Genomic DNA, 25,046 nt, shown 5'->3' with positions numbered 1-25,046 from the left:
TTTTTCATGATTTCAAATCCTATGAGAATCACTTTTGCTATGGAATACCAGACATATTTCACCATTAATCTGTTACGAATATATTTGTATTTTAGCGTTCATATACAATGATGCTAGGTGTAATCAAGAAACTATAATAATTTATAATAAAAAAAACTAACACATAAAATAATTGTATACTTTGATTTATAACTTTGTTTTATTTTTATTTTTTTATTGTTGGTATGTAAAGAAAAGGTCGGCTAAGAGGCATGAAATACATCTTTATAGATTTGAATTTATTTTTAAATTATGAAATATGTTATTAGTAGCCCATCTTCTGTTGGAATTTAATGCCTCGCCCTTTATTTTTTTTTTTCATATATTTGATCAATTTGCATTTTTACTCGATTAATACTCTTTTTTTCCTTTCAATTGGTACCTCTTCTTCTTTTTTACATTCATATATTTCAACATCTATTCTTTCCAAATTTCTCACGTTTGTGTGCGTGATGAGGGTTTGTTTTGTTTATTGGCTTAAAAGTGTCCAAATGATTTTTTTTTTTAAATAGTTTTACTATTTAAGCCAGATGACTAAAGCAATCTTTACTCAATATTTGATACATTTATTTGTCTTCACTCCGTAACAATGTCATTTTATTCATCTGAAGGTTGAGACCATACAACATTATTGGTGTTAGAGTTTCACTTTTGGTCTTAGTATTATTTTTTTTTCCTCTTAAGTCGTAACTTTTATAAGTGAAAATTTATAACTTTTGTTTGACTCTTCCGTGTATTGCACGGGTTAGCGACTAGTAATAATAATAGCCGATGTTCAAGATCATAAGTAATAGTTTCATGATCTTCTTGTAATTCTAAACTGAAAATTACATGTGAAGTAATAAACATAAACCATAGTAATTTCATTCACAAATCATTTTGGTTGTCGAACATTCACATGTCTTATTATAAAGATTGCAAGTAGCCACATTAAACCTTTAAGACTCAAGAGTAGCATCATATAGGCTTCCAAAATATTCCAGTCTTTCTCACACAAGATTTGTCTCTAAATTAATTTGGAATAATTTCTTTCAATTTATTATGTGGTGATTTAAAATACTATCCATATATGTTATTTAAACATGTCATAGGATTCGTTAACTAAGTCATTAAACTAAAACAACACATGATGATCATTTTAATTGTCATATAGTAGGTAAAGGTATTAGATACCTCTTGACGTGTCCCACTGCAATTTACTAATGGAAACGAACATATAAATTAACCCAAAGATTATTGGTATATATATATATATATATATAGGTTCAACTTACACCTGGTGTAACTCTACAAAAATTACACTTTTTTTTGGATCATAGATTTCAAAAAGATCTAATGGTTAAAAATCACATCAGCCCACTAAATTAATTTGAGAGAATATTATATTAAATCCTTTTTTTACTTTGTTTCTCTCTCCTAATTAATTCCTCCCTAACCTTGCACAAGTGCCTATTCTTACCGTATTAAGTTGCAGATTTGCTTTCTCATAGTCTTATTCTTAACGTTCTTAAGTTGCAAATCAGTGAGTTGAAACTGCCATCAATAATAATATACTAAGGACGTGATTCATAATAAGAGAACATAAAATACATAATATTTGTGTGCTGTGAAAAAATTAAGGGTTGAAGCCCCATGTTGAAAGCTTGTGTCTGAGGCAACAATACAAACATGAAAACTTTTACTGTTTCAAACTTCAAAGTTTAAAAGAATAAAACTTTTTTTCCAACTTCTTTATTCTTTTGAAAGCTAGTATTTAAAACTTAAAATCTGGTTTTTTTTTTTTTTTTTTTAATGAATCCACTAGCGTCTATGAATGAGGGGTCATTGTTTTCAAACGCAAATACGACATCATTTCTGGGAAAGGAAATTGAACTGCTGAAGTATAATTTCAGTGGAGAGGATTATAGAAACATAGAGGTAACAGCAACAAAGTCTCTCAAGATTGTTTACAGCACAATTCCTTAGTTTTTTTTTTTTTTTTTTGCAATAAAATTAATCATTGTTTCTTTTGAAAAAGAAAGGAAAAAGAAGAAGAAGAAGTAGTGGCATGCCCGTTTAATGAGGTGGAATTTGGAAAGGAATAAATAAGGAGAGAGAGAGAGAAAAAAGATGCAATTAATTAGGTATGGATGTCAAAAGTAATAAACATTTAACGATGCATTTTTAACCATTAGATCTTTTTGAAATCAACGGTTTAAAAAAAGTGTAACTATTATGAAGTTACACCAGGTGTAACTTGAACCCATCTCATATATATATTATTAGTAACTATTAATCTTTTTATTTTTTTTAATTTTTTTTATCTTTCTTATTGTGTTTTTACTACCATCTTTATCTGGTCTTTCATAAATTATATATCTTGCCAATGCAACGAGTTAAAATTATTTTTGAATTACTAATTCTGCCAACCATTCTATAATGTAGAATCACCATTTAAATCGGTTTAACAATTTTTTTTTTTACCACCCGCTTGTTAGGCAGGAGCAGGATGAGCTTAGGAGTTGAGGGGAGGAGGTGTTGGGTTCTATTCTAGCTCGAGGGGAGTTCTTTAGAATATATTAGGATAAATCATTTTTTTTTAAATCAATCTAAATAGCTATTTTCTACCAAAAAAAGAATCTATCAATTTTTTAGATTTTTTTATTTAAAATAGAGAAATTTGGAAAAAAGTAAATTTTAAAAATAAAGGAGGGAAAAATAATTTTAAAAAATGATTTGGTTTATTTCTAATATTTTTTCAACTTGACATTTCCTTTTATTTTAAATATACAATAAAAAGTGACAGTGAATTTTAGCAGTCTCCACTTTTTATTTAGTTAGTAGATGATATAACAATTTATCATTAAAACAAAAAGAAATTACAATTTAAAAAGTACTGAAAATAAGTCAAATCTTAAAAAAATAAAAAAATAAAAAAAATCCATTTTTTATGCACTTTCTCCTCCTTTTTTCCATCCAAATTTTTCTTTACCTAAAACACAAACGTCAAACCTTCCTGAAGGATACATGTGAATTGAGAAGTCTCTCTCTCCCTCGGTAGAGAATGTCAAAATTGCAATTAATGCCTTCTGTTCCCTCCCGCGTTATTTCTGGCTTTAGTTCTTATATCAGCTTTACGTAAATTCTTATCGGCTCGGCTAATAATGGTCCCCGCCGAGCGAAGCCCAAGCTAAAGAAACATAAAGGGCCCACGGCTTAGTCCAATTTTTTCTCCTTCTAAAATTCTATTATTACGGCTGGGCTGGGCTGGGCTGGGCTAACACGTGAACTACAGGCTCCCATTCACACGTGGTCTTCTGTCATTGGCAGCACCCCTGATGGGATAGCACTCTCCCACTTGGGAAAATCCCAAACACCTTGCCAATTGGGATTTTTGGGACCATCCCTCTTCTCTCATTCATTTCTATCACAACAACAACATCTCCAAACAAATCTCCATTCAATTTTAACATTATCTCCATCCAAGCAAATCTTCATTCTCATTTTTATGATGTAGATGTGTATTACATTATTTTTCTTTTCACCCTTTTTAAAAAAATATATAAAAGATTGTGCCTTCTTTTCTTAGTAATTTTTTTTTTTTTTTGAATTTAATGGTGGTATTATTATAATGGATCATTGACATTTTAAATGTGTAGAGGTATTATTTTTCACCAAGATAGTGTGAGCAAGAAAATTTATAATATGAATATATGATAAGATTTTCAAATTTTTGACACGAAATCTAAGATTTGTTGGAAACTTGGAAATAGCTAATATTTTTATTTTATTCATTTGGGAAATAGTTAACATTAATAGCTCAATAAATATCGTCATGCATCTATATGATTTCTTAAAATTTTTTAAAGAGTTTTAAATTTTTAATAGGATTATATTTATTGGCTCTCTTTTATGTAAAAAGATGAGATTTTGATTCTTAGAAAAAAAAAAAAAAAAAAAGATTAGATTTTTATTGGTAGCACTTGAAGTTTTCAATGGAAACATCCAGAATTTGAATCTTCTCACAGTTATCAAATTATTAAAAAGGAAAATAGAAAAAAAAATAGAGTGATTTTAACTATAAGTTGTATTTTCGGTTTTACAAGTATCAAATGAAAAGTATAACTAAGATTGAGCTACCTTCACATAAAAATGACAAAGTATTTAAATATATATATATATATATATATATATATATATAACAAGATTAGATATTATCTACAACAATTCTGTGTATTAATATTGTTTACAATACGTCAGACCAGACAGCAAACTTGAATTTTAGATGGACTCGTGGCAAAGCTCATTCTAATAAACTCATTAGAGTCCTTGCCAAAATAAATTAATAAATAATAAATAAATCACTCTCACGTTTTTCAAGTTATTATTATGAGATTCAGCTAAACCTCATTATCGAAGTTATGGAGAATATTTTGTTTTGATTCATTGTCAAAATTTTCACCTTGCTATTATTAAAAGAAATACAATTTCAACTAAAGTCCATTGACAAAGAATATATTATTATGATAAGTTATTAACACACTTAAATCAATTTTTTTTTAATCACATTTTACACATTATTATAGGTTTTATTTTTTCTTACACATTATTATAGGTTGAGATCATCATTACAGGAAAATATATTGTTATTGTCAGTGATATTACCCTATTGGACGGTGGCCTAATAGTACAAAGTTTTTGTGAGTTATTACACTTGCGAAATCAAGAATTGTGAATTTGAGTAGTGGAAAGCGTCATTAGTGTCTAGGTGGTCCCTCACCTGCAAGCCCCTTTATTTTATTAAAAACAAAACAAAAATAGGAAACAAGCTGAGTGATATTTCTTTATACTTCTATCATCTTCATCATAAGAAGAACATTAAGGCAACACAAAATAATGGTCCGTGGACAAAAATATTATATACCCAAGGAAGCACATTAAAAATCAGTATGGCCCAATTGTCGGGAAATGCCTACCAAAACATGGCACATTACCATCTAGATCTACTGGCATTGCTCTTGAGAATTTTTTTTCAATGGCTGTGCAGCTCCTAGCTAGTAGAAATGTCAAACGGCATGTCGGGCATAGAAGAGATAAGAGAGGGATGTGAACTGTGACAACTGACCACCACCACAATCAAAGAAGAGGCGGAGGAATTACGGCGACCGGACAACTTGTCGTGGTCGATGAAGACCATCTCTTCCACAATTCCACTATGTGGTAACTGGGTTTTCAATTTCATGCGTATAAATCTACGTACTGAAGTTTCTCAATTGTCACATTCTCAATGGTCTTTTGCTCAACAAGCCATATGGGGCCAAAGGCCCATGGGATGGGGGGTCCTTATCTCTTTGGAAATCAACCATCATTTTCTTCATTTATTTTTTTAGAACTAACTAGTATAATCCTAGAATTCTCAAGCAGGCTGGATATTGATGCTGACCCCCATGTGCAGCACACGCTAGGCCCACATGATAACATTTATAAAGTTTTAAGTCCGGACAAAATTTGGTAAAAATTGGGCTCATATCCAACTTTGTTATGCAATCTGATGGGATTTTGGCTTATGGGTCAAAAAAGGTATCCTATACTTGTTCCTTTTAACTATATCAAAATAATTGAGCAGATTTTCATTCATTTAATGATTGGGTTATGTTCAAGTTATCCCGATTCTTATCAAGTAAAAAAAAAAAATTCATTCAGCAAAAAAAAAATAAGTAAAAAAAAATCTTCAAATGCTTTCTTCTTTTACCCAAGTTTAGGTGGGTTGATAGATGTGGATTATAATTTTCCAGTCTATAAACATATACTTCTTAAGGGATGGTCTTGAACTTTCTAGAGATTTAGGAATCACCCATTTTTTGGTGGAATTGGATGCTAAAGAACTTGTTATGCTTCTTAATAATGAACACTCACCTAATTTGCTGATCCGAAGTATTGTATCATATTACAGGAATATCAGCCAAGCTTTACATAGCTTCAAAACAAACACAACTTCAGAGAAGCACATAAGGGAACTAATGCCTTAGCTAAAAGAGTGTATTCCCAAATGGCTGATTTTACTTTGTATGAGGCTTGCCCTCCCGATATTTTATTTTTTATAGATTTTGATAACTCTGACTTCGTAGTGTTGTAGAGTGTGCTTATTATCTTTTGACCTTTTCCTCTTCAAGCAAAAGCTTGCCAAATGTCATAACAAAATGACTAGCTGTTCTATTAAACTCATAAAGAACTTGGAGTTGGCTCGGCGAGAAAGCTAGTCATATCCATGCATGATTGAGAATGCGGACAAAGCAATAAGCTTAATGCAGTAATGACTTGCACAAGTATAAAAAATATAGAAAATCTTGTGGATGTTGGTGATACTTCTCAAAGTCACAAATTCGTTCAATGTTTTCCAATCATGGCTGGCTTATAACAATCATGTTAAATAGGAGCAAGTGCAATTTGTGTATCAACAATACTACACCAAGACATCTTTTGGTGATTGTATTGAGTTGGTATATAAGAACTATGCAGATTCATGTTCATAATTCTGTCAAAAATTATTAAATAAAAGGCTTGATGAATGTTTTCTTACATCCTACCCCTTAATATGGCTTCTGCCTTCCTCACCTGCTTAACTGGTCCAATAATGAACACCTACAAGAAGATCCATGAATTGGCGACAATTAAAGTATATGGAGGGCAGGAGGTGATTTTTCATGAATAATAAAGCTCCATAAATATTGTAGCAAGTAATTAAAAAGTAAGAAGTCATAAATGTGAACTTGTTGAACGAAGATTGTGAACTGACCTTGTCAGGTGGTCCCTTCTCACCTCCAATAAGAATTTCAGCACTGCAATAATATGCATGCCAAATCAATAAACCAGTATACACAAACAAACAACAACCTCCCCCACCAACACATACAGAATGAGGGACTTACTTGCAAGAGTTTTTGATTGACAAGATGGAAGCTCCTTTTCTACCAATTACAAGTCCCATTTTTCCAGGAGGAATGTTAAGCACTGACAAAATCTCTTGTTCAGGAGCAGACTCTTCCACAGTGATGTAATCTAACAAGACAAATAATAGTATGTGTTGGTGCATGAGAAATGTGTCTAACTTCAAAATAGTCATAACAATTATCAAAAAAAGAAAGTGAGAGAGAGTTGGGGGGGGGGGGGGGGGCAGCACAAGTATGAAAGACAGGAGTCCCCTGAGGCGGAACAACGTTATTTTCTATTGTGTTTTAATTCTTTCTTCGAAAAACATTGATGTTTTCACCCATATTCTATCACCACTCTGTCTCAAGTGGTGCAGAAAATAGCTTCTCTCTGGAACTTCCATCTAAGCCACATATACGGTACCCAAAATCTAGACTACAAAGAAATCTATAAACTGTTATCAATTGTATTCCATGAATATGAAACCATCTGAATTGTATACAGATGATAGTGTACTCTAGAGAGCAAATCTTCAATATTTTGTCTTGCTTAAACCATCTCAACATGCTCTTGAAATTAAGTTTACTTTCTCCATCAGGAATATTCCAGGATTTTGTATCACCTTGAGCTCAGCCCAGACAATAGCAGCATTTGCTCAGCACACCCAAGTTTCAGTCTGACTGACCAGCCAGACCAAAGACGCAACCAATGGACATTTATACACTACTAGGATATCTATAAGATTGAACAATTGTATGATTCAAACATTACAAATTGAAGTTCGAATTTAGCTGAGACAGGAAAGACTTGGAAATGAAGCTGTTGAGGTCTGCTTCTTGACGCACACCTTATGGAAACTCTCAAACTGCAAGCCTTATAGGCTTATCAATACAAGTATATTCATTTTTAAATGAATATTCAGCTCTCCTCTTAAAGCGATTAATCCTCATGTACATCCATCCTAGTCTATAACTGATGCCAAGATAATGAGGTGGGATCACTTAAGTATTTCCTCACTAAAATCTTTACCTGTATGATTTTGTATCTAGAATTGCCTTGCATATGATCAATCTTGGTCCAACGTCCAACTTATATTTGATCCTGTTGAATTCAAAAGCACCATTCCTGAATACAATTAGCATTTTCCTAATCTAGCCTCATTAATGGACATCAAATAATCTGTAAACTATGTATGACATAGTATGATAGTATCTTATGCCTGTATATATTATTGATCCATCCTTAACCTGTGCAAAATAATTATGGCTCATGTTAATATTTTGTCCAGACTGGATTTGACTTGGACCCATTTCTCTCCACTACTTGTTTTTGCACTAACCGATATACCCCTATACATTCATTCATGTCATCAATGCATTCATGAATGATCATGCCTGGTTATATACTATAACAACCATCTGAGAGAGTAGAACAATTCAATAGGCATCAGACAAATATTCCATCATTATTATATATTTCCACAAGTCTAAAGATAGCCTCCATAGACAATGCCTTGAATACACAGTTGACTTCCTTGTTATTTACAGAAAATTTTGCCTAGTGACCTACTCACTCTCTTCCAGTTTATTCTGCACCTTAACTCTAGACCTTTTCTTCCATTCCAGGAAACTCTTATTGAGCCGTATAATCCTTTTCAGAATCATTAGACATGGTCACCAATATAACCTTGCTTCCAAAACACTCAATAGCCAATTGCAATCATTTTCTTACATATCTAATGTAAACAATCAATAGTTCCTCCACTGCTCCCTAGGACCTGAATGAGCACTTTTCTCACCTTCTCTCATTCCTAGCTTACTGTATGGTATGTTAACTTAAAACTCTTCTCTACTTGCTTCCTTAATTTCCCATGTATTTAACTTTAAGGATGCAGTGAACTTACAACGTACTGTCCAAAGGAACATCCAGTTAAAACTGTAGCCAACTTAAACATCAACATATTAAATGTGTTCCTATGCAGAGTATCTTGGTTTTAATCTTACATATCAAGAATAGCAATAAATTTTGAGGTACTAAATATTTAGGAAAAACCCTCACTCAATATTCAAAATGATTTTACTGCAGCACAAAGAGCTTTTAAATCCATCTTAAAGGAATTTAAAATCTTAAAATCATGTATTTCTGAGGAAAAATAAATTGCCTCTAAGAGGCTGATATCCTAACTTCCAATAAAGAAATATGAGTATACATTCTCTATGTTCTACAATAAATGATGACCCCAGAGTAACAGGTAAAAAAAAAAAAAAAAAACCTGGAATAGTGGGAATTGAAGGCCAATCTGCATATTCATTATCAGTGTAGCAAAAACACCGGCAATAAAGTGCACCACGAACAGCAAGTTGCCATAAAGATCTTTCATTCAACTTTTCCATCATCTTGTAGAAGATATAGAGGAGGAAGCGGACATCATCAGTAGCTGTGCGGACCATTGATTCAGATAGGGGTCTCTGTGTCCAAAATTTTGGATCCTGGATATGAAAGTTAAGATAGATATAAGTCTCCAAACCTAACAAACTAAGGTTACAGAGGCTTCTGTCTAACAAAAATAAATATAAATAAAATAATTATTTATTAATGTATGTACTAAAATAAACTAATTCTTTGTGCAGTTGTGTCTGGCTTTAAATGACAGACAGGTTAAGCAATACAGCAGACAATGTTATGCATATAATGTTGCAAAGGGATTTCAGGAATCTATCAAAGAATTTTTTCGGATATGAAGAGATCAACGGCCCAGCCATCATTTCTAAAGAAGTAATACGCACAATTAGAGTAACAGAAAAGATCTCATATGCATTGATGAATTTCCACTGACCTTTGGGTGTTGATTTGAGGATCGAATAGGGACAAAAGTGTGCCAAAACATGCAAAGCAGAGGGAAAATACATGCATGAGCTGAGTGGCTCTTCACCTTTAGTGGAGAACAATATCATAATTTTATTTTTGCTAAACGAAAAGTTACCATTAAAGATAATAAAAAAACATAGTGGATCAAAACTAGCATTCCTCCCCAACAATTCAATGATTGAGTATATACCATTATTACACCAAACTAATGAAACTATGCTGCAACTGACCTGCTTTAGACGGACACGAACCTCTTTCTTCTCAGTATATGATATACCTACATTTACATGCCCGTAAGTAAGACAATCAATGAACACAAACAGGACCCAAAAAAATCTGAGAAGAAAGAAACTCTCCACTTCAGATTTTGGAGATATTTGCAGATCAAAATAATGTCACAATAATAACATCTATGAATAACTAGTAAAGCATGGAAAAGGTTCAAATCATAAATTCATAAATTGCACCTCACAATCCAATTGCATCCCATAAGGGGTTATTTATTAGACATAAGATTAGGAAATCAAGACAAAACCAGCATACTCTAGATTCCTCCATAGATATGCACATTACATAGTTCTCTTAGTTATGCAAGTGACAAAATATATGCTGATTCAAGTTACATGGTTGCAGACTTCAAAAATAAATTCATTTAGTGGTGGTCGAAATGGAATATGTGTCTGTTGCCTGCCTGTGTCAGTGTGCATCATACAAGATATAGCAAGAAAAAGTGATTTCTGTCTAGGTGGTAAAAAGGCTGGCAGTCAAAAATTAGTTCCTGTTTCTCAATATACATAATTTCATCTAAGCTGGTCAGGTTAGAATCTGGAAAAAAATCCTTACTGCATCGTCTTCAAAAGCAAAATAATATTCAATACAATAGAAACTAAAAAGTGCAATAACTATGATGTACAACACATTATGAACTGGTAAGTTAGCATAAAAATAACAGAATAGGAGCATTAGAAAGTTAAAACATAATTTGAGCTTAAAATCAAATAATAATGCAGAAAAGATAGCATTGATCAATAATGTTGTCAGACCAATAATGAATTTTCCTCAATTAGAGAGAGAGAGAGAGAGAAGACAAAAGAGAACACTAAAAGAAATGAAAAATTCTGTAAGAACATTATACCACAATAGCGTGGATCAGCAAGGAGTCCAACAAAAGAAATGTAGTCATCTGGCGCTCTTGTCCGCCCCTGTTGTTCCTCTATTAGGTAATATGCAATCTGTATGGACATGGATGTATAGACATCGGAACAAGAGCAATTTCTCCCATCAAGCACTCATGATGTAAGTGCACCCAATCAGGACTATATACTTTAAATGAAACAATTGGAAGCAACACCAGCGCAGTATCAAATTTTCAATACAGACAAAGTTTTCCTTTGAAGTGGGTTGAAGGATATCTCGTGGTAGTTCAAATGACCATTCACATATATTTGGTTTAGATGACTCATCATGTCATACAAAGAAGTCACGCAATTATCAAATGGGCCATTAGAGGTCATTTGACTAAAATCGCACATGAATGCTCACATAATTTCCACAGTGGGTTTGAAGGAAATTCTGTCCTTTCAATAATGTAAGGCAGCCAATGTAGCCCTTTGACAAAGTATTAAAGGTGTGAACTCCATAAGTTGTATGAAAAAATAATAAAGGGTTTAATGATGGATTGCAAACTTAAATTAGATTGTACTCTCACATTACTCAATGGCTGATGGTAAAGATGTGGGGAACAGAAAATGCCCTCTCATGGACACAAGACAAAAGTTCAAGATAGAAGTCAAGTTAGAACTCATTCTTGATGCTCATCACAGCCACCCAAGAATAATTACATTAAATCACAAGCTTTTGATTTATAAGCTCATTTGCATTCAAGTGCAGCAGTATTGAATATTATTGCTAAAAGGGCTCTCTGAATTGAGTTGTCTAATAGCAACAAGCCCTTCAGACATTAGCATAAAAGATCCAAAGGGCAGACATAAGCAGGATGATCAATGTTAATGTATTATTCATAGATAAGTACCCATTGGCCCATTTATGTCAAGCCTAACAACCTACCCTATGTCTTCACCTTTTCAGATTTTTGAACCCCAGCTGCCTCATCACTGCAACCACCCCAATTTCTCCCCTTAAAAATGAAAAGAAAATATAGAAACTCACCAATAGAAAACAAATAAAAAGGGAGATTCTTCCTCAACTTTTTCTGTTTTCACCTTTTTTTAAGGAAAGAAAAAGAAAAAAATATGCTTAAGTCATGATGAGTTGCCAATGCAGTCTTCTCTGTTTCAACAGCCAGGCCAGACTGGGTGGATTGACCATAACTAAATAGTTCCCAAGGTTCCCACGTTTCTAGGAAAGCAGTTAATTAGGGTATAGAAGAAATATATGAAACAATTTTCCCCAAAAGCGTGAGGGTAATAATTGAACCCACCTGTGTATCTACCACATTATGCAACTTGATTCCATACTGAAAGTACAATGCCTACAAAATAAGAATCATAATCAAGGTTGAGCTTAACATGTAATGGCATGTTCCACAAAAGCCATCAAAAAGTAATTAATCAGACCTCACTATCTCGCTTGCAGTCATGAATGACTTTTGTGATGAAGTTAGATTCAAGAGCTCGCTTACAGGCTTTCATTAGCTTCTCTCCTCCCTGAATGGCATCGACCAAATATATGGCATCTGAAAATGCAAGCTGCCCCGGATAACACTATGGTCAGGTGTCAATCAATAAATTTATATCCCTCATGATTAACAAAGAAAGATAACAAAATATGAAATTGATGAGAAAATTTATTGATAACGTAAGAACTCATATGGTTTTTACAAAGAAAATGGCTAACAACCTTTTACGGGAACTTTTTCTCCCAGGCTTAACTAATTAGTTTGCAAAATAATTCTCCCAAGATATATTCATAAGGTAGTAATCTACAACAGGTTACCACCATTAACCATTTGCTACAAAATATAAACTCACTCTTGCTTAATAGTTGAAACAGTATAGATTTACATTCAAATTAGTTGATTTATTTAGCCACTTAACATTACCACCCTTTTTTTGGGCTTCTAGGCAAATACATGTTCATTGTACTAGAACATGCATGCATGTGTATATTTATACAAATCATGATATGAAATGGCCTATGAACCTAGATAATATATAGAATGAACTCGTGTTTTAACAATTTATTTGTGTACATAATCGACAAGAGATTAAGTTAGTTAAGCAAAAAAAATCACCTGCATGATGCAAAGAGTTCCATAACGGCACAGGTCAACACCCTCACAATCAAATCCAACAACCAATTGCTTTTCGGGAGAAGGAGAAAGAAACTCAATTGGAAGTTGGGAAGCATGAGTTACTATGTGAATTGGAACCAGTGACAAATGTGCCTCATGGCCATCATCTTCGCCACCTATAGAAATACAGTAACAAACAATCATGCAGCAATGAGAAGACCATCAGCTAACCTCTACCTTCAAGAAAGAGAACAACCAAAGGGAATATAACAGGTTATAGAATAGAAGATACTGTCTGATCTTATTGAGAAGTATCTTTGATTTCACTGATGTAGCAACTGTCCCAAATATGCATAAACACAGTTTCATTCGAAGTAATATTCAAGAGAAAATATAATATAAGATAAATTTCAGTTAAATAATAAAATTAATAAAAATATCCTCTTTTCTCAGGGAAAAAATAAATAGAATATAAATATTTACCTCTGTATTTTTACCAAGAGAAATAAAAGAAAGAGAGACTAAATAAATAAATACATATTTCCCACTACTTTATCTCAGATAAAATGAAGAACTCAGGACAGCCAAGAACTCTGCATTTGCACTAGATTCCCCCTTTTTGATAAGTAACCTTTGAAGAGTACTTGAGTTAAATTCCTTTATTTCTTTCCCTCTCTTTTCATATTTCAAGGGAACCAAAGTAATAAAGGATTTAAAATTTCCTTCATTTTTTTTCTTTTGCTTTCCTTATTTTTCCACAACCAAGAGGAAGAATTTTGGACATTACACAGTTTCTAATTGATACTGAAATTATTTTCCCTACTTTCTCACAAATTGAAAAATGGGAAACATTCAAGCTGAAAACAAGTTTTAGTTCTTGTAAAATCCATATCACACATTAATTTTTTTTTTTTAAAAAGAACCAAAAAAGAACACCAGTTACGAGCAAAACAAAAAAAAAATTGGATATACTAACATAACTACGTAAGTATGAAAAAGAAAAGATGAATACACCCACATAGCAACATCAATAGCAGCAATATACAACACACAATTAAAAGTAATACCAGCCCAAGGTCGACCCAAAAAAAGAGGAAAACCCCCAAAATTATAAGTCAAATTAACACCCAAAAGTTGCTAATAATCAAAATCCACAAAGCAATAAGCTTTAAAATATTTGAAAATAGCCCCAAAATTACATGCAACACCCTCATTTAGAACCTACTAATAATCAAAACCCAGAAACCAACACTCCCAAAACAACGTACTAAAAAAAATATAGTGAACTAAGCCGAGCTTAAAAACAAACAGGAAATCATCACAATAACACTGAAAAAAATGTACAAAATATATATATATATATATATAGAAAATGTCCACATTTAGAAACCAAACCCACATTCCTAAGCTGCCAATGATCAAATCTCAGAAAGCAAAGCACCCAAAAAAGAAAAATCATATCTTTTCACATCTGTTGGAAACCAAACATAAAGCTCAAGTATATGTAATACCTGAGTCAGAAGGCAAAGGTATGTATGTCTGGTAGGGTGAAGCAAAAGCCATGTGTGACCACCAAAGTCCAAAACCCAACTCTCAGATTTGCCAAGTGTTTATTTTTCCTGAATGAAACGCAAGAAATGAGCCATTTTTACAAAAACATTATTGAGCTTTATAAGAAACATGCATGCACATGTTAATGCAGGAGATCACAAATAGTAAAGCTTGACTGACAGGTCAGAGCATATATACCGCATTAAACTTTCGTACATTATGATGATTATTTTCCTTTGTGTAATGATAGCTATTGGATTCATAGACATTATGTGGGAGTCTTGAGACAACAAGACTAGTGTGAGTATGGTTCATGCATTTAGTTTAGTTTAGTTGGGCTCTATGTTTTGTATTGAAATTTTATTTTTTTTGGGCTCCATGCTGGTTCTCTCATGTGTTATTTGTACTCTATCTAGTAAGATTGGGGTCAAATTATGATTGAATTTACTTAGTTTCTTAATTCTTGTATGATTTTTTTTTTTGTTCATATGATATAATTAAATCCGCTTTTATTATATACTAGCCGCAAATTCATATGACACATGGGAATATATATATATATATATATATTATAATGGGATGTAATATATAGAAAGTAACACATTAAGTATTGTCAATTTTTTAAAAAGATTTCTACAAGTATTTTTTATTTCATTTATCTCTACAAATATATTATTCTATTCTATGAGTTAGATTAATATATATATATATATATATATATATATTAAGGTGAATCATATCATTCTAACTTATGTTGTAGTGTGTTATATTTGCTTACTATACAACTAAACTTGATAAGTTTCAAATTTATTATTCAAATTTCTCATCTCTTAACAAATAAAGAGATTATCATGATAATCAAAACTCATCATAAAATTACAATGTTATCTTGACCAAAATTAAAATAAAGCCAAAGGAGTAAAAGATAGACTTTATCATAATTTATTATTCAAACAATTGGTAGGCATATTAAAATCCATAGTCACCATCGCGCACCCTTGGCGCAATGGTCACTCCAAAATTATAATTAGTGTTTATGGGGTATGGGGGTTCAAGTCTCTAAGAGGGAACTTCACACACATATACACTTAAATTAGGTTAGAGTAGAATTTTTATCTTACATATATATAAAAAAATCCATAGTCATAAAAGGGAGAGAGAGTAGAGAGAGAAAAGACTTTTTGATGAAAAATTTTAAAAACACAATACCAAAACACATATTAATAAATAAATAAATAAAACTATCAACCTTAATTAGAGTTATAAGAAAGAACAAAAATTCACCCAAAAAAAGTAGAGAGAGAGAGAGAGTACTCACAATTTTTGTGTGGGAAAAATATGGATTGAATGTGAGAAATGATATCAAATTTATACAAAATAAAAAGGAAAGAAGAAGAATCAAATTATAAGAAAAGAAAAAAGATGAAGGAAGTGTAATAGTGATGCAGACAGTAGTGGGGAAGGTAAAAAGGCAAAGAGGGAATAGAAAGATTTGAGAAAGTTTAATTGTAGGTGTGAACTAATATGGAGAAGAAGAGGTTTTTGTTTTTGTTTTTATTATTTTTTTGTCGAGAGTAGTGAGAAGAAAGGTTTAAAAGAGAGGGGGAAAAAAAACAAAATAAAAGAGGTAGAAAATAAGTAAATGATATGGCTCAATGAAGAATGGAAAGAAAATGGCACTCAATGTTGAAAGGAACTTATAATATAGATTGATGATGCACAAAAAATAAGTAGGCTAAATGCTCCGGGCTTCAATGGGTTAGTGATTGCTTGAAAGGCCTGAAAAGAAAGAAACACAAGATCAAAGGTAACTGGGGTGAACCGGCCAAGAACCCTCCGATACTTTAGTTTTTTCTCTAAGACTCAAGAATTCCAACTTTAGGAGTGGTGGAAACTTACTTTTATTTGATATGGATGAGACCTTTTATAGTGAACTTTGGAGTGGTTACTAGTTTTGTAACTTTCTCAATGTGGATGGAAGTTAGAAGGTTCAAATTTAACTTCCATAACTGCTATGGAAGTTTAGAAGGTTCAGTCTTATCTTTTATAACTGCTATCAGAAGTTAGGAATTTAGTGGGAAGTTATAGTGATAATAAGGATCTTGCTCGTACTTCTTAATAGTGGAACGTGGTCCGAATTAAAAGTTTTTGAACATAAATTTATTCTGAAAGTTTCTAAGGGTTGGGAGGTCGTCTAGGTGCTTCTATGCTAGACAACCTTCTTACCCTTGGACGACTTTCTTATGCTAAACGACCTTCTTATATTAGGACAACTTTTCTGGACTTGGACGACACTATGGCCGAATTGGAGATGGTCTAATTTTTGGTTCACCATCATAGACAATATTTGTGAGGGCATGTAGTGCATCATATTGGCCACAAAGAATTAATTTTGTAATAGACAATCAATAAAGATGGAAAACCAAAAAAGGAAATATATATATATATATATATATATAAAATGTTGTGGCCACTGATGTAGCTCAATAGGAACATATTAACAATAAATAAAAAGAACTTTGAATATAAACAATAGATAATTAGAGTTATGACGGGTGGTGTATCACTTTGGGTGTAGTGCAATAGACAATTCTAAAAAAATAAAAATAAAAAAAAAAAAAAAAAAAAAAAAAAAAAAAAAAAAAATTAGTAACGTAGCCACTGATATAACTACAGTAAATAATACGCTTCAACTTATATATATAAAAGCTATTATGATTGTGTCAAAATAAATAGACAAAAAAAATTAGAAATGTGAGGAAAAAAAAGTGATGGTTTGATGGTGCCTTTACCTCTTCGTATATATCTTTGTAGTGTGAATATTTATTTAACTTATTTCTAAAAAAAAAAAAGTATAGTATACTAGATTTTTCAATTAAATTTAAATATAATAATTGTATTATGCAATATGCATCAATCTAATGATTTCAATTAGAAATTACAATTTTTTTAACAAACTCACGAAGAGTGAAAGAGATTAAGGGTTTAATTTTCTTATGAGAATATTAAGATTGAACATTAATTATGGGATATAATTTATTCTACAAGAAATATTACTACTTTTACCAAATCATCTACAAATTAAAGGTTTTACATTGGTTAATTCATCGTTTGATATGACAAATTTATTAATAACTAATAATTTGGTAGAGTTTATATATACAGTTGCATACTTGAATTTGTAAGTAAGTTCCAGTTTACTCAATTGGTAAAGTTTCTGATGGTTATATAAGAGATCTGGGATTCAATCCCCGTTCACACCAAAAACTGATTGGTGTCTTGGTTTGATGATAAATAGTTATCATTAGAAGCGGACTGTTAGGTTCTAAAGTCTTAGGATTTTATGTATTTAGAACTCTAATTTGTATTGTTGGCAAACCATGATCAAAACAATGTATTTAGAAGTGTTTAAGTCTAGCTCAAAATTGTGCGTCTATGTAAAGTTGGAATCGAGTTAAAACAGGAAAGGATTGTGCCTTTCGGCCTGGCTCGATCGATCGAAGCTCGGGCAGAATGTTTTTCTGCAAATTCGTCCAACTCAACCCTAAGTGTTTTAAAATGTTTTTAGGGTTTCTTATTTGTCCTAAGTATAAAAGGCAAACCCTAACCATGTTTTAGTGTGGCTCATATTTACGGTTTGTGTAAATCTCTTGTGAGATCTAGAGGAGCTTTCATTTACACAATCTTAGGGTTTTCAAGGTGAAGATTTATCTACACCTTGATGATCAATTCAGTTGCTGTCATTGAAGTTTAAAGAAAACACAAGCGGGTGTGCTTGTAGCTGGTAGTGAATCTAAGAAAGAAGGAGTCCGTGGATTCGGAGCTTGCACGTAGTCGTGTCAGTAAGTTCTACTGGTTGGTAGCAATAAGAAGTTGAGCATGGGGGCTTGTAAGTCTTATTGTATGAACTTCGATTCTTTCAAGATAGTGGATTCAAGTTTACCTTAAGGATAACTAGGTCAAATCCTCCCCAAGTTTTTACTGGTTTGGTTTCCTGGGTGATCATATCTTGTGTTATTTATTTTCCGCTACTTTGCATGATTTGATCTTTTATATTGTGATAACCTAGACTTGTTTAATTGGACTAAGTAACAACTTGACTAATTACCTAAGTTTAATCAATTGTTTTAAGGGGTCTAAAAACTATCAAGTGGTATCAGAGCAGGTTGCTGTTTTGTTTTAGATCTTTTGATCTAAAAGCTGATCCTTGACCTCTGTTGTCATGGATAATTTGAAGTGTCTTTCTGATCATGTTTTTGCTCATGCTTTTGTTGATTTTATTGATGCCTGTGAAACTCTTCGTAAGGAATTATTGAAATCTATGAAAATTGCTAAGAAATTCAAGGAAGAGTTAAAATTGGCTAATCTTGTAAAAGAGGAATTGATTGTTAGATTAGATGAATCTAATAAAAAGAATAAATTTTTGAAAAATCAAATTTCCTCTCAAGATGAGAAGATGAAAAGCTTGGAACAAGAGTTAGTTGAATCTATAGCTAAAATTGAAAATTTGACTAGTACCAAGCCTACTGTTGATAACAGAAGTGTTTCTGTTTCTCTTAAACCTAAAACTGAGAAAGTTTATATCTCTCATTTCAAGAGGAATAATAAAGAAAAGGCTTATTTTTCTAGGTTAGACAAAGGTAAAAGTTCTGATGTAGATGCTGAAGTTTCTAAACCTATGTCTAAACCTACTGTTAGAGAGCACAATAAATCTTTTTTTATGCCTACCTGTCACCTTTGTGGTGTTGTTGGTCATATTAGACCAAATTGTTTTTTGTTGAGGCAAAAACCAAAATTTGAGACTAGATTTGTTGTTAGGAATACTGATGTTCCTAAATTTGTTCATGTTTGTCACTTGTGTACGTGGTGTCCATGGTCACATTCATCCTAATTGTCATAAACTGAAATTTAAGCATTCTGTGTTTCAATCTAGGATTTGTGATGATATTTCTCCTGCCATAAGTCCATATAAATTGTTTCATATTCTTTTGAAATATTTGAGCTTGTTGGCTTGTGAAAGGAATTTGCAGGATTTTAGTCTTTTTTAGTAGATTTGTGCAATTTCTCAAATACACTTTGCTTCTCATGGATTTTCACCTACAAAGCCGAAGACTCGTGCTATATGGGTGAGAAAAGATTCTCCAAGGTGAGTGTTGCTAACTTGTCCCTGATTTAATTCTTTCAATTAATTGTGGACATGCTTTGTTTCTGTTCTTGGTCATGTTTTTTTTTAGGTTGTTTTTTATTAAAAAAAAAATCCAAAAACATTGAAAAAATTTCAAAAAGACAAAAATATTTTATTTTGTGTCTAGTTTTATTTTTCTTGAGGATTACATGAGTTATGATATCTCTCTCTTGATTTAGAACATGCTTGACATTGTGGAGAAACTTGAATAGTATGTGTTAAATAAGTGCTAAGCTATTTCTGATTTTGTGTGAGTATGTACTAGTTTGTACATGTACTCATGGGTTAATTAAGAAATTGATATTTCTTGTTTGTGTACCCTCTATAGCTTAGTTAAGCACTGTCATGCATTGCATTTGCATTGTTCATTTAGCATAATGTGTGCTTTTTGTTTTTGGTCATAAATTTTGTTTTTGGTCATAAATTTTTGTGTTTTTCACATCTTGGATTTATAATCAAGGATTGGACATATTATCTTTACATAACAAGTTTATGTACCTTGTTTAGCTTTGATGAACTTACTTATTGCACTTTACTAGTTGAAGTTTTGTAGTGCATGTTGTGTGGAAAAGATGTTTATGGTTTTTGATTACTTTGTCTTAATCTTGAAGTCACATGTTTTTTACTGTTGGACTTGAACTTTTAGAGAAAGGCATAAATAACCATTTCACCACTGTTCACTAGCCAATCATGAACGCCTTAGTGCATATCATAAGATTTTGTGCTCGAGAAAGTGTAGCATATGCACGAAAAGAACATAAAGTGAAACCTCAGTTTAAATTGCTTAATACTTAAAATTGGTGTGTACTATTAGGCTTGATGCCAAAATCACATGACTTAAAATTGGTATGTATATTATGAGGCATAAATTCAAGAAACTTATATGATTGCAAGCTTATGATCTATGAGATGTGGGAGTTATATGATGTAACTCTTTAGGTGTCAGTCACTTTTAAATTCTATGTGATGAATTTTGTAAACTTTGTGATTGATTACTATTCACATATCACCTCACATGTATCTTAAGTTTTTACTAGTTGCACACACTACACAAGTTATTCTTTGCTAAACTTGATACATTATATTGTGTGTGATCTTGTTTTGACCATCCAAGATTGAAAATTCCTTGATTTTGATGCAAAATATGTTTAAAGTTTGAGAATTGAGGACAAATTGTTTGAAAAACTTGTGTTTGGAAAATCTGGGTTGAATTCAAATGTTTTTGAAAAACTTTTAATCTCATACTCATGCATTTATTCATGAAATATTGTGCTTTGAGGAGTTTCTGCATTAAATTGCTTTGTTTTTCAAAAATTTGATTTTTCCATGCATCATTTATGTTTAGGATTCACATGTATTGCATTGATTTTTTTTGTATCCATCGTGCAGTTTTGCAATCATATCTCTCATTATTTTCACACATAACATGCATATACTTTGCTAAATTGGGTACTCAACTTGATTTAAAAATTGATTGATTAATTTTTGAGTTATGTACTTTCTAGTATATGCTATTTTTATGTGTGAATTGTAGAAAATTATTTTCTTAAGAGATATGATGGATAATCAATGTGCAAATATTTTCTCTACTCATGCAACTGTTTATGGGTCACATAGTGCCATGTTTGCATTTTATTGAAAGAGAGAATATTTTTTCTTCATGTGTATCCTCAACTTAGTTTTTTTAAAACTTGGTTTGTGTCTTTTTATTTATCCCCACCCCCTTTATTTTTCCCCAAAACTGTTTTTCCTATTTTTATAAGGGGAGAAATTTTTTTTAACCTTTATGGTTCTTAGGGGGAGTTGTTGCTCTTCATAGGGGGAGTTGTCTCTATTTTCTCTTACTCTGTTGCGTATGTTTTCTGTCTACCTTCTGATTAGGTAGTCTTTGTCAATACGTGACAAAAAGGGGGAGACATAGATGATCTGTTTGTTTTGTTTAGGGGGAGAATATAAAAACTTTTTGATATATCTAACTTAGGAGGAGAGTTAGAATTTACTTTTGTTTTTTATATTCTGTTTCATATTTTTGTTTACTTGTATTGTTTCCACACATGTGGTTATGCATTTTGTTTAGTATTTCAGGAAATATACAGGTTGATTCAATTGAGCTGCTGTCTACACTTGCAACTGATGGATAGTAGTTATGATTGAATTTGTTTTATGAGCATTATTTTGTAAAGGGCTTTTTATTTTATAAACTTTGAGCTTCTAGTTGTGTTTTGTCACGGATTGCCAAATGGGGAGTTTGTTAGGTTCTAAAGTCTTAGGATTTTATGTATTTAGAACTCTAATTTGTATTATTGGCAAATCATGATCAAAACAATGTGTTTAGAAGTGTTTAAGTCTAGCTCAAAGTTGTGCGTCTATGTAAAGTTGGAATCGAGTTAAAATAGGAAAAGATTGTGCCTTTCGGTCTGACTTGATCGATCGAAAGACAGGTTCGATCGATTGAAACTCGAGCAGAATGTTTTTCTGCAGATTCATCCAACTCAGCTCTAAGTGTTTTAAAACGTTTTTAGAGTTTCTTACTTGTCCTAAGTATAAAAGGCAAACCCTAACCACGTTTTAGTGTGGCTCATATTTGCGGTTTGTGTAAATCTTTTGTGAGATCTAGAGGAGCTTTCCTTTACACAATCTTAGGGTTTTCAAGGAGAAGATTTATCTACACCTTGATGATCAATTCAGTTGCTGCCATTGAAGTTTAAAGAAAACACAAGTGGGTGTGCTTGTAGCTGGTGGTGAATCCAAGAAAGAAAGAGTCCGTGGATTTGGAGTTTGCACGTGGTTATGTCAGTAAGTTCTACTGGTTGGTAGTAATAAGAAGTCGAGCGTGGGGGCTTGTATGTCTTATTGTATGAACTTCGATTCTTTCAAGATAGTGGATTCAAGTTTACCTTGAGGATAGCTAGGTCAAATTCTCCCCAGGTTTTTACCGGTTTGGTTTCCTAGGTGATCATATCTTATGTTATTTATTTTCCGCTGCTTTGCATGATTTGATCTTTTATATTATGATAACCTAGACTTGTTTAATTGGACTAAGTAACAACTTGGCTAATTACCTAAGTTTAATAAATTGTTTTAAGGGGTTTAAAAACTATCACGGACGTCATGAGTTGAAACTCTTAAAAAAAAGGTATTTGTAAAATTAAGTTTAGATTTAAGAAAATGAAAAAAAAAAAAAAATATATATATATATATATATATATACACACACACACAACTAGACTTTGTATTTATTTCTAAGGAAAAAAACTATGTACCGTTATTTTTTTTTTTCTTGAGAAACAAACACACAAACACATAGGGGAGAGGGAAAGGGGTTTTAACACAAAAGCACACCACAACTCTATTCAAAAACTATGTACCGTTATTTTGGTGTTGTATATCCGGTCTTTTAATTAAATTTAAATATATCCTTATATTAACCAATAAAACATGTTATTATTATTTTTAAATAATTAAATTTAATGTAGTTATGTATTTGAATTTAATCCAACTACCTAATCTATTGCATCTAAAATATATCTAAGTTTTTTTTTTTCCTATTTCTAGTTAATATACGAAGCCCACGGAGGAATTTCAGACTCAGTTAAAAGGAAGAACAGCTCCATAACAATAAATTGATAGTTTTTTTTTTTTTTTTTTTTTTGAGAAACAAATTGACAGTTTAATGTAGTCCCCTTTATTTATCATGAGAGCAGTGTCTATTGTAATTGAAATGGTGAATGAGTTTTCAATTAGCATTTGCACTTATTTTTTAGGCATACATGGTCAGACACAGACTTTGAAACTGGCATATACCAATGGACTCAATGCTAAGAGAGAGTAGGTTGCAACTATGGGTGTGTTTGGATTGAACTTATTATTGCTGAAACTGAAAACTGAAAACTGAAAACACTGTAGCAAAATAATTTTTAAATGTGTAAATTGTACTGTGAGATCCATTTTTAATATATTTTAATGAATAAAATGGCTGTGGGTCCCACAAACAGTACTGCTACAGTACTGCTACAGTGCCGTTTGTCTCCCTTTTCTGCAAAACACGTGAAATGTAAAAAAAAAAAAAAAAAAAAAAAAAAAAAAAAAAAAAGTGTGAAAACGCAAATGCAGCAACGCAACGTGGAACCAAACACACACTATATATGGTCATGTACAACACCTTATATATATATATGGCTTATTCTTCTTCATTTGTTAGAATTGTAATCATTCTCAGAAAGATAGTGATCGAAAACAGAATTAAAAATGAAAGATGGATGAGCTACGTACCATAAATGGATTTCTTATGTGATTATAAGAAGATTTGTAACCAAAACAAAAGGAAAAGAAAAGGTAGACAAATAGTATTGTATGAAAGGCGTTATAATAGACACAATTCACGTGAATTCTCTGTTCGTGCTTCAAAGTTAGGGCAAAATCACACCGTGTATTCACAAACTGAAATCGTGGGTTAAATTCACAATTTCAGTTATTGAAACACACAGTAATAAATGCTTTTTTTTTTTTTTTTTGAGAAAACAGTAATAAATGCTTTTAGATTGTCCAATAATTGAAATGTTTGGGGTATTTTATGGGTGGTCCTTGTCAAGTTTGCACGTATAAATTATGTTGGTCAATCAGATTCATCTTTCATGCTTTAAGTATGCCTTGGCTTGTAAAAAAAAAAAAAATTTATTAAGTCATGCATTTATGACCTATTTACTAGTATGAAAGTTGCATAAAATAAAGAGATGATATTCAGGCAATCGATGAGTTGTTAAGAAAAATAAGTATTTCCTTTTAATGTCTCAATAACTATAATCTTAAAATGCTTTAACTTCTCAAGAGGCTTTTTTTTTTTTTTTTTTTTTTTTTTTTTTTTTTTTTTTTTTGAGAAATAATTATAACATGCTGCTAATCTTGCAACTCGAATCCTTTTACCCCAATTCACCTACAAGGCCTTTGGCCTTCTCAAGAGCCTTGATTACTCAATTGACTAGTCTCGTTTACAAGGAAAATTAAAATTAAAATTAAAATTAAAATCTCCTCTCTACTAACTATAAAAGTATTTTTTTAATTAAAAAAAATTTAACTTGTATTGGTTATCTAGACATATGCAGCATTAGTTCAAATTGGACTTTCCCGTTATAAATAACCCAATATTTTATAGTGAATTTGAAACTTACACCTTAATTAAGATATTCAATATATTCTTCTAGTTCTCTTTAATTATATAAACAAAGCAACAGAAAAAAAAAA

The 25,046-nt window shown here is 31.8% G+C and overlaps 1 protein-coding gene and 1 long non-coding RNA gene across 2 annotated transcripts; both read right to left on the bottom strand.

The window, feature by feature from the left end:
• Positions 1 to 6,411: 6,411 nt before the first annotated feature.
• Positions 6,412 to 6,866, bottom strand: LOC115992935. Its single transcript, XR_004092726.1, has 2 exons — positions 6,815 to 6,866; positions 6,412 to 6,660 (listed from the first exon to the last, which is right to left on the bottom strand). It is a non-coding gene; the product is annotated as an uncharacterized LOC115992935 (long non-coding RNA).
• A 77-nt stretch (positions 6,867 to 6,943) lies between these two features.
• On the bottom strand, positions 6,944 to 15,972 carry LOC115990086 (piRNA biogenesis protein EXD1-like). The gene is made up of 9 exons (XM_031113950.1): positions 15,939 to 15,972; positions 14,581 to 14,688; positions 13,070 to 13,245; positions 12,393 to 12,524; positions 12,257 to 12,307; positions 10,952 to 11,048; positions 10,047 to 10,093; positions 9,158 to 9,437; positions 6,944 to 7,077 (listed from the first exon to the last, which is right to left on the bottom strand). Exons 2-9 carry the CDS (start codon positions 14,630 to 14,632, stop codon positions 6,944 to 6,946), a joined length of 969 nt encoding a protein of 322 aa, XP_030969810.1. The 5' UTR covers positions 14,633 to 14,688; positions 15,939 to 15,972.
• Positions 15,973 to 25,046: the final 9,074 nt, after the last annotated feature.

Source organism: Quercus lobata, chromosome 5 (assembly GCF_001633185.2).
Source record: "Quercus lobata isolate SW786 chromosome 5, ValleyOak3.0 Primary Assembly, whole genome shotgun sequence".
Lineage (NCBI taxonomy): Eukaryota > Viridiplantae > Streptophyta > Magnoliopsida > Fagales > Fagaceae > Quercus > Quercus lobata.
This window is presented reverse-complemented; position numbering and strand designations above follow the sequence as displayed.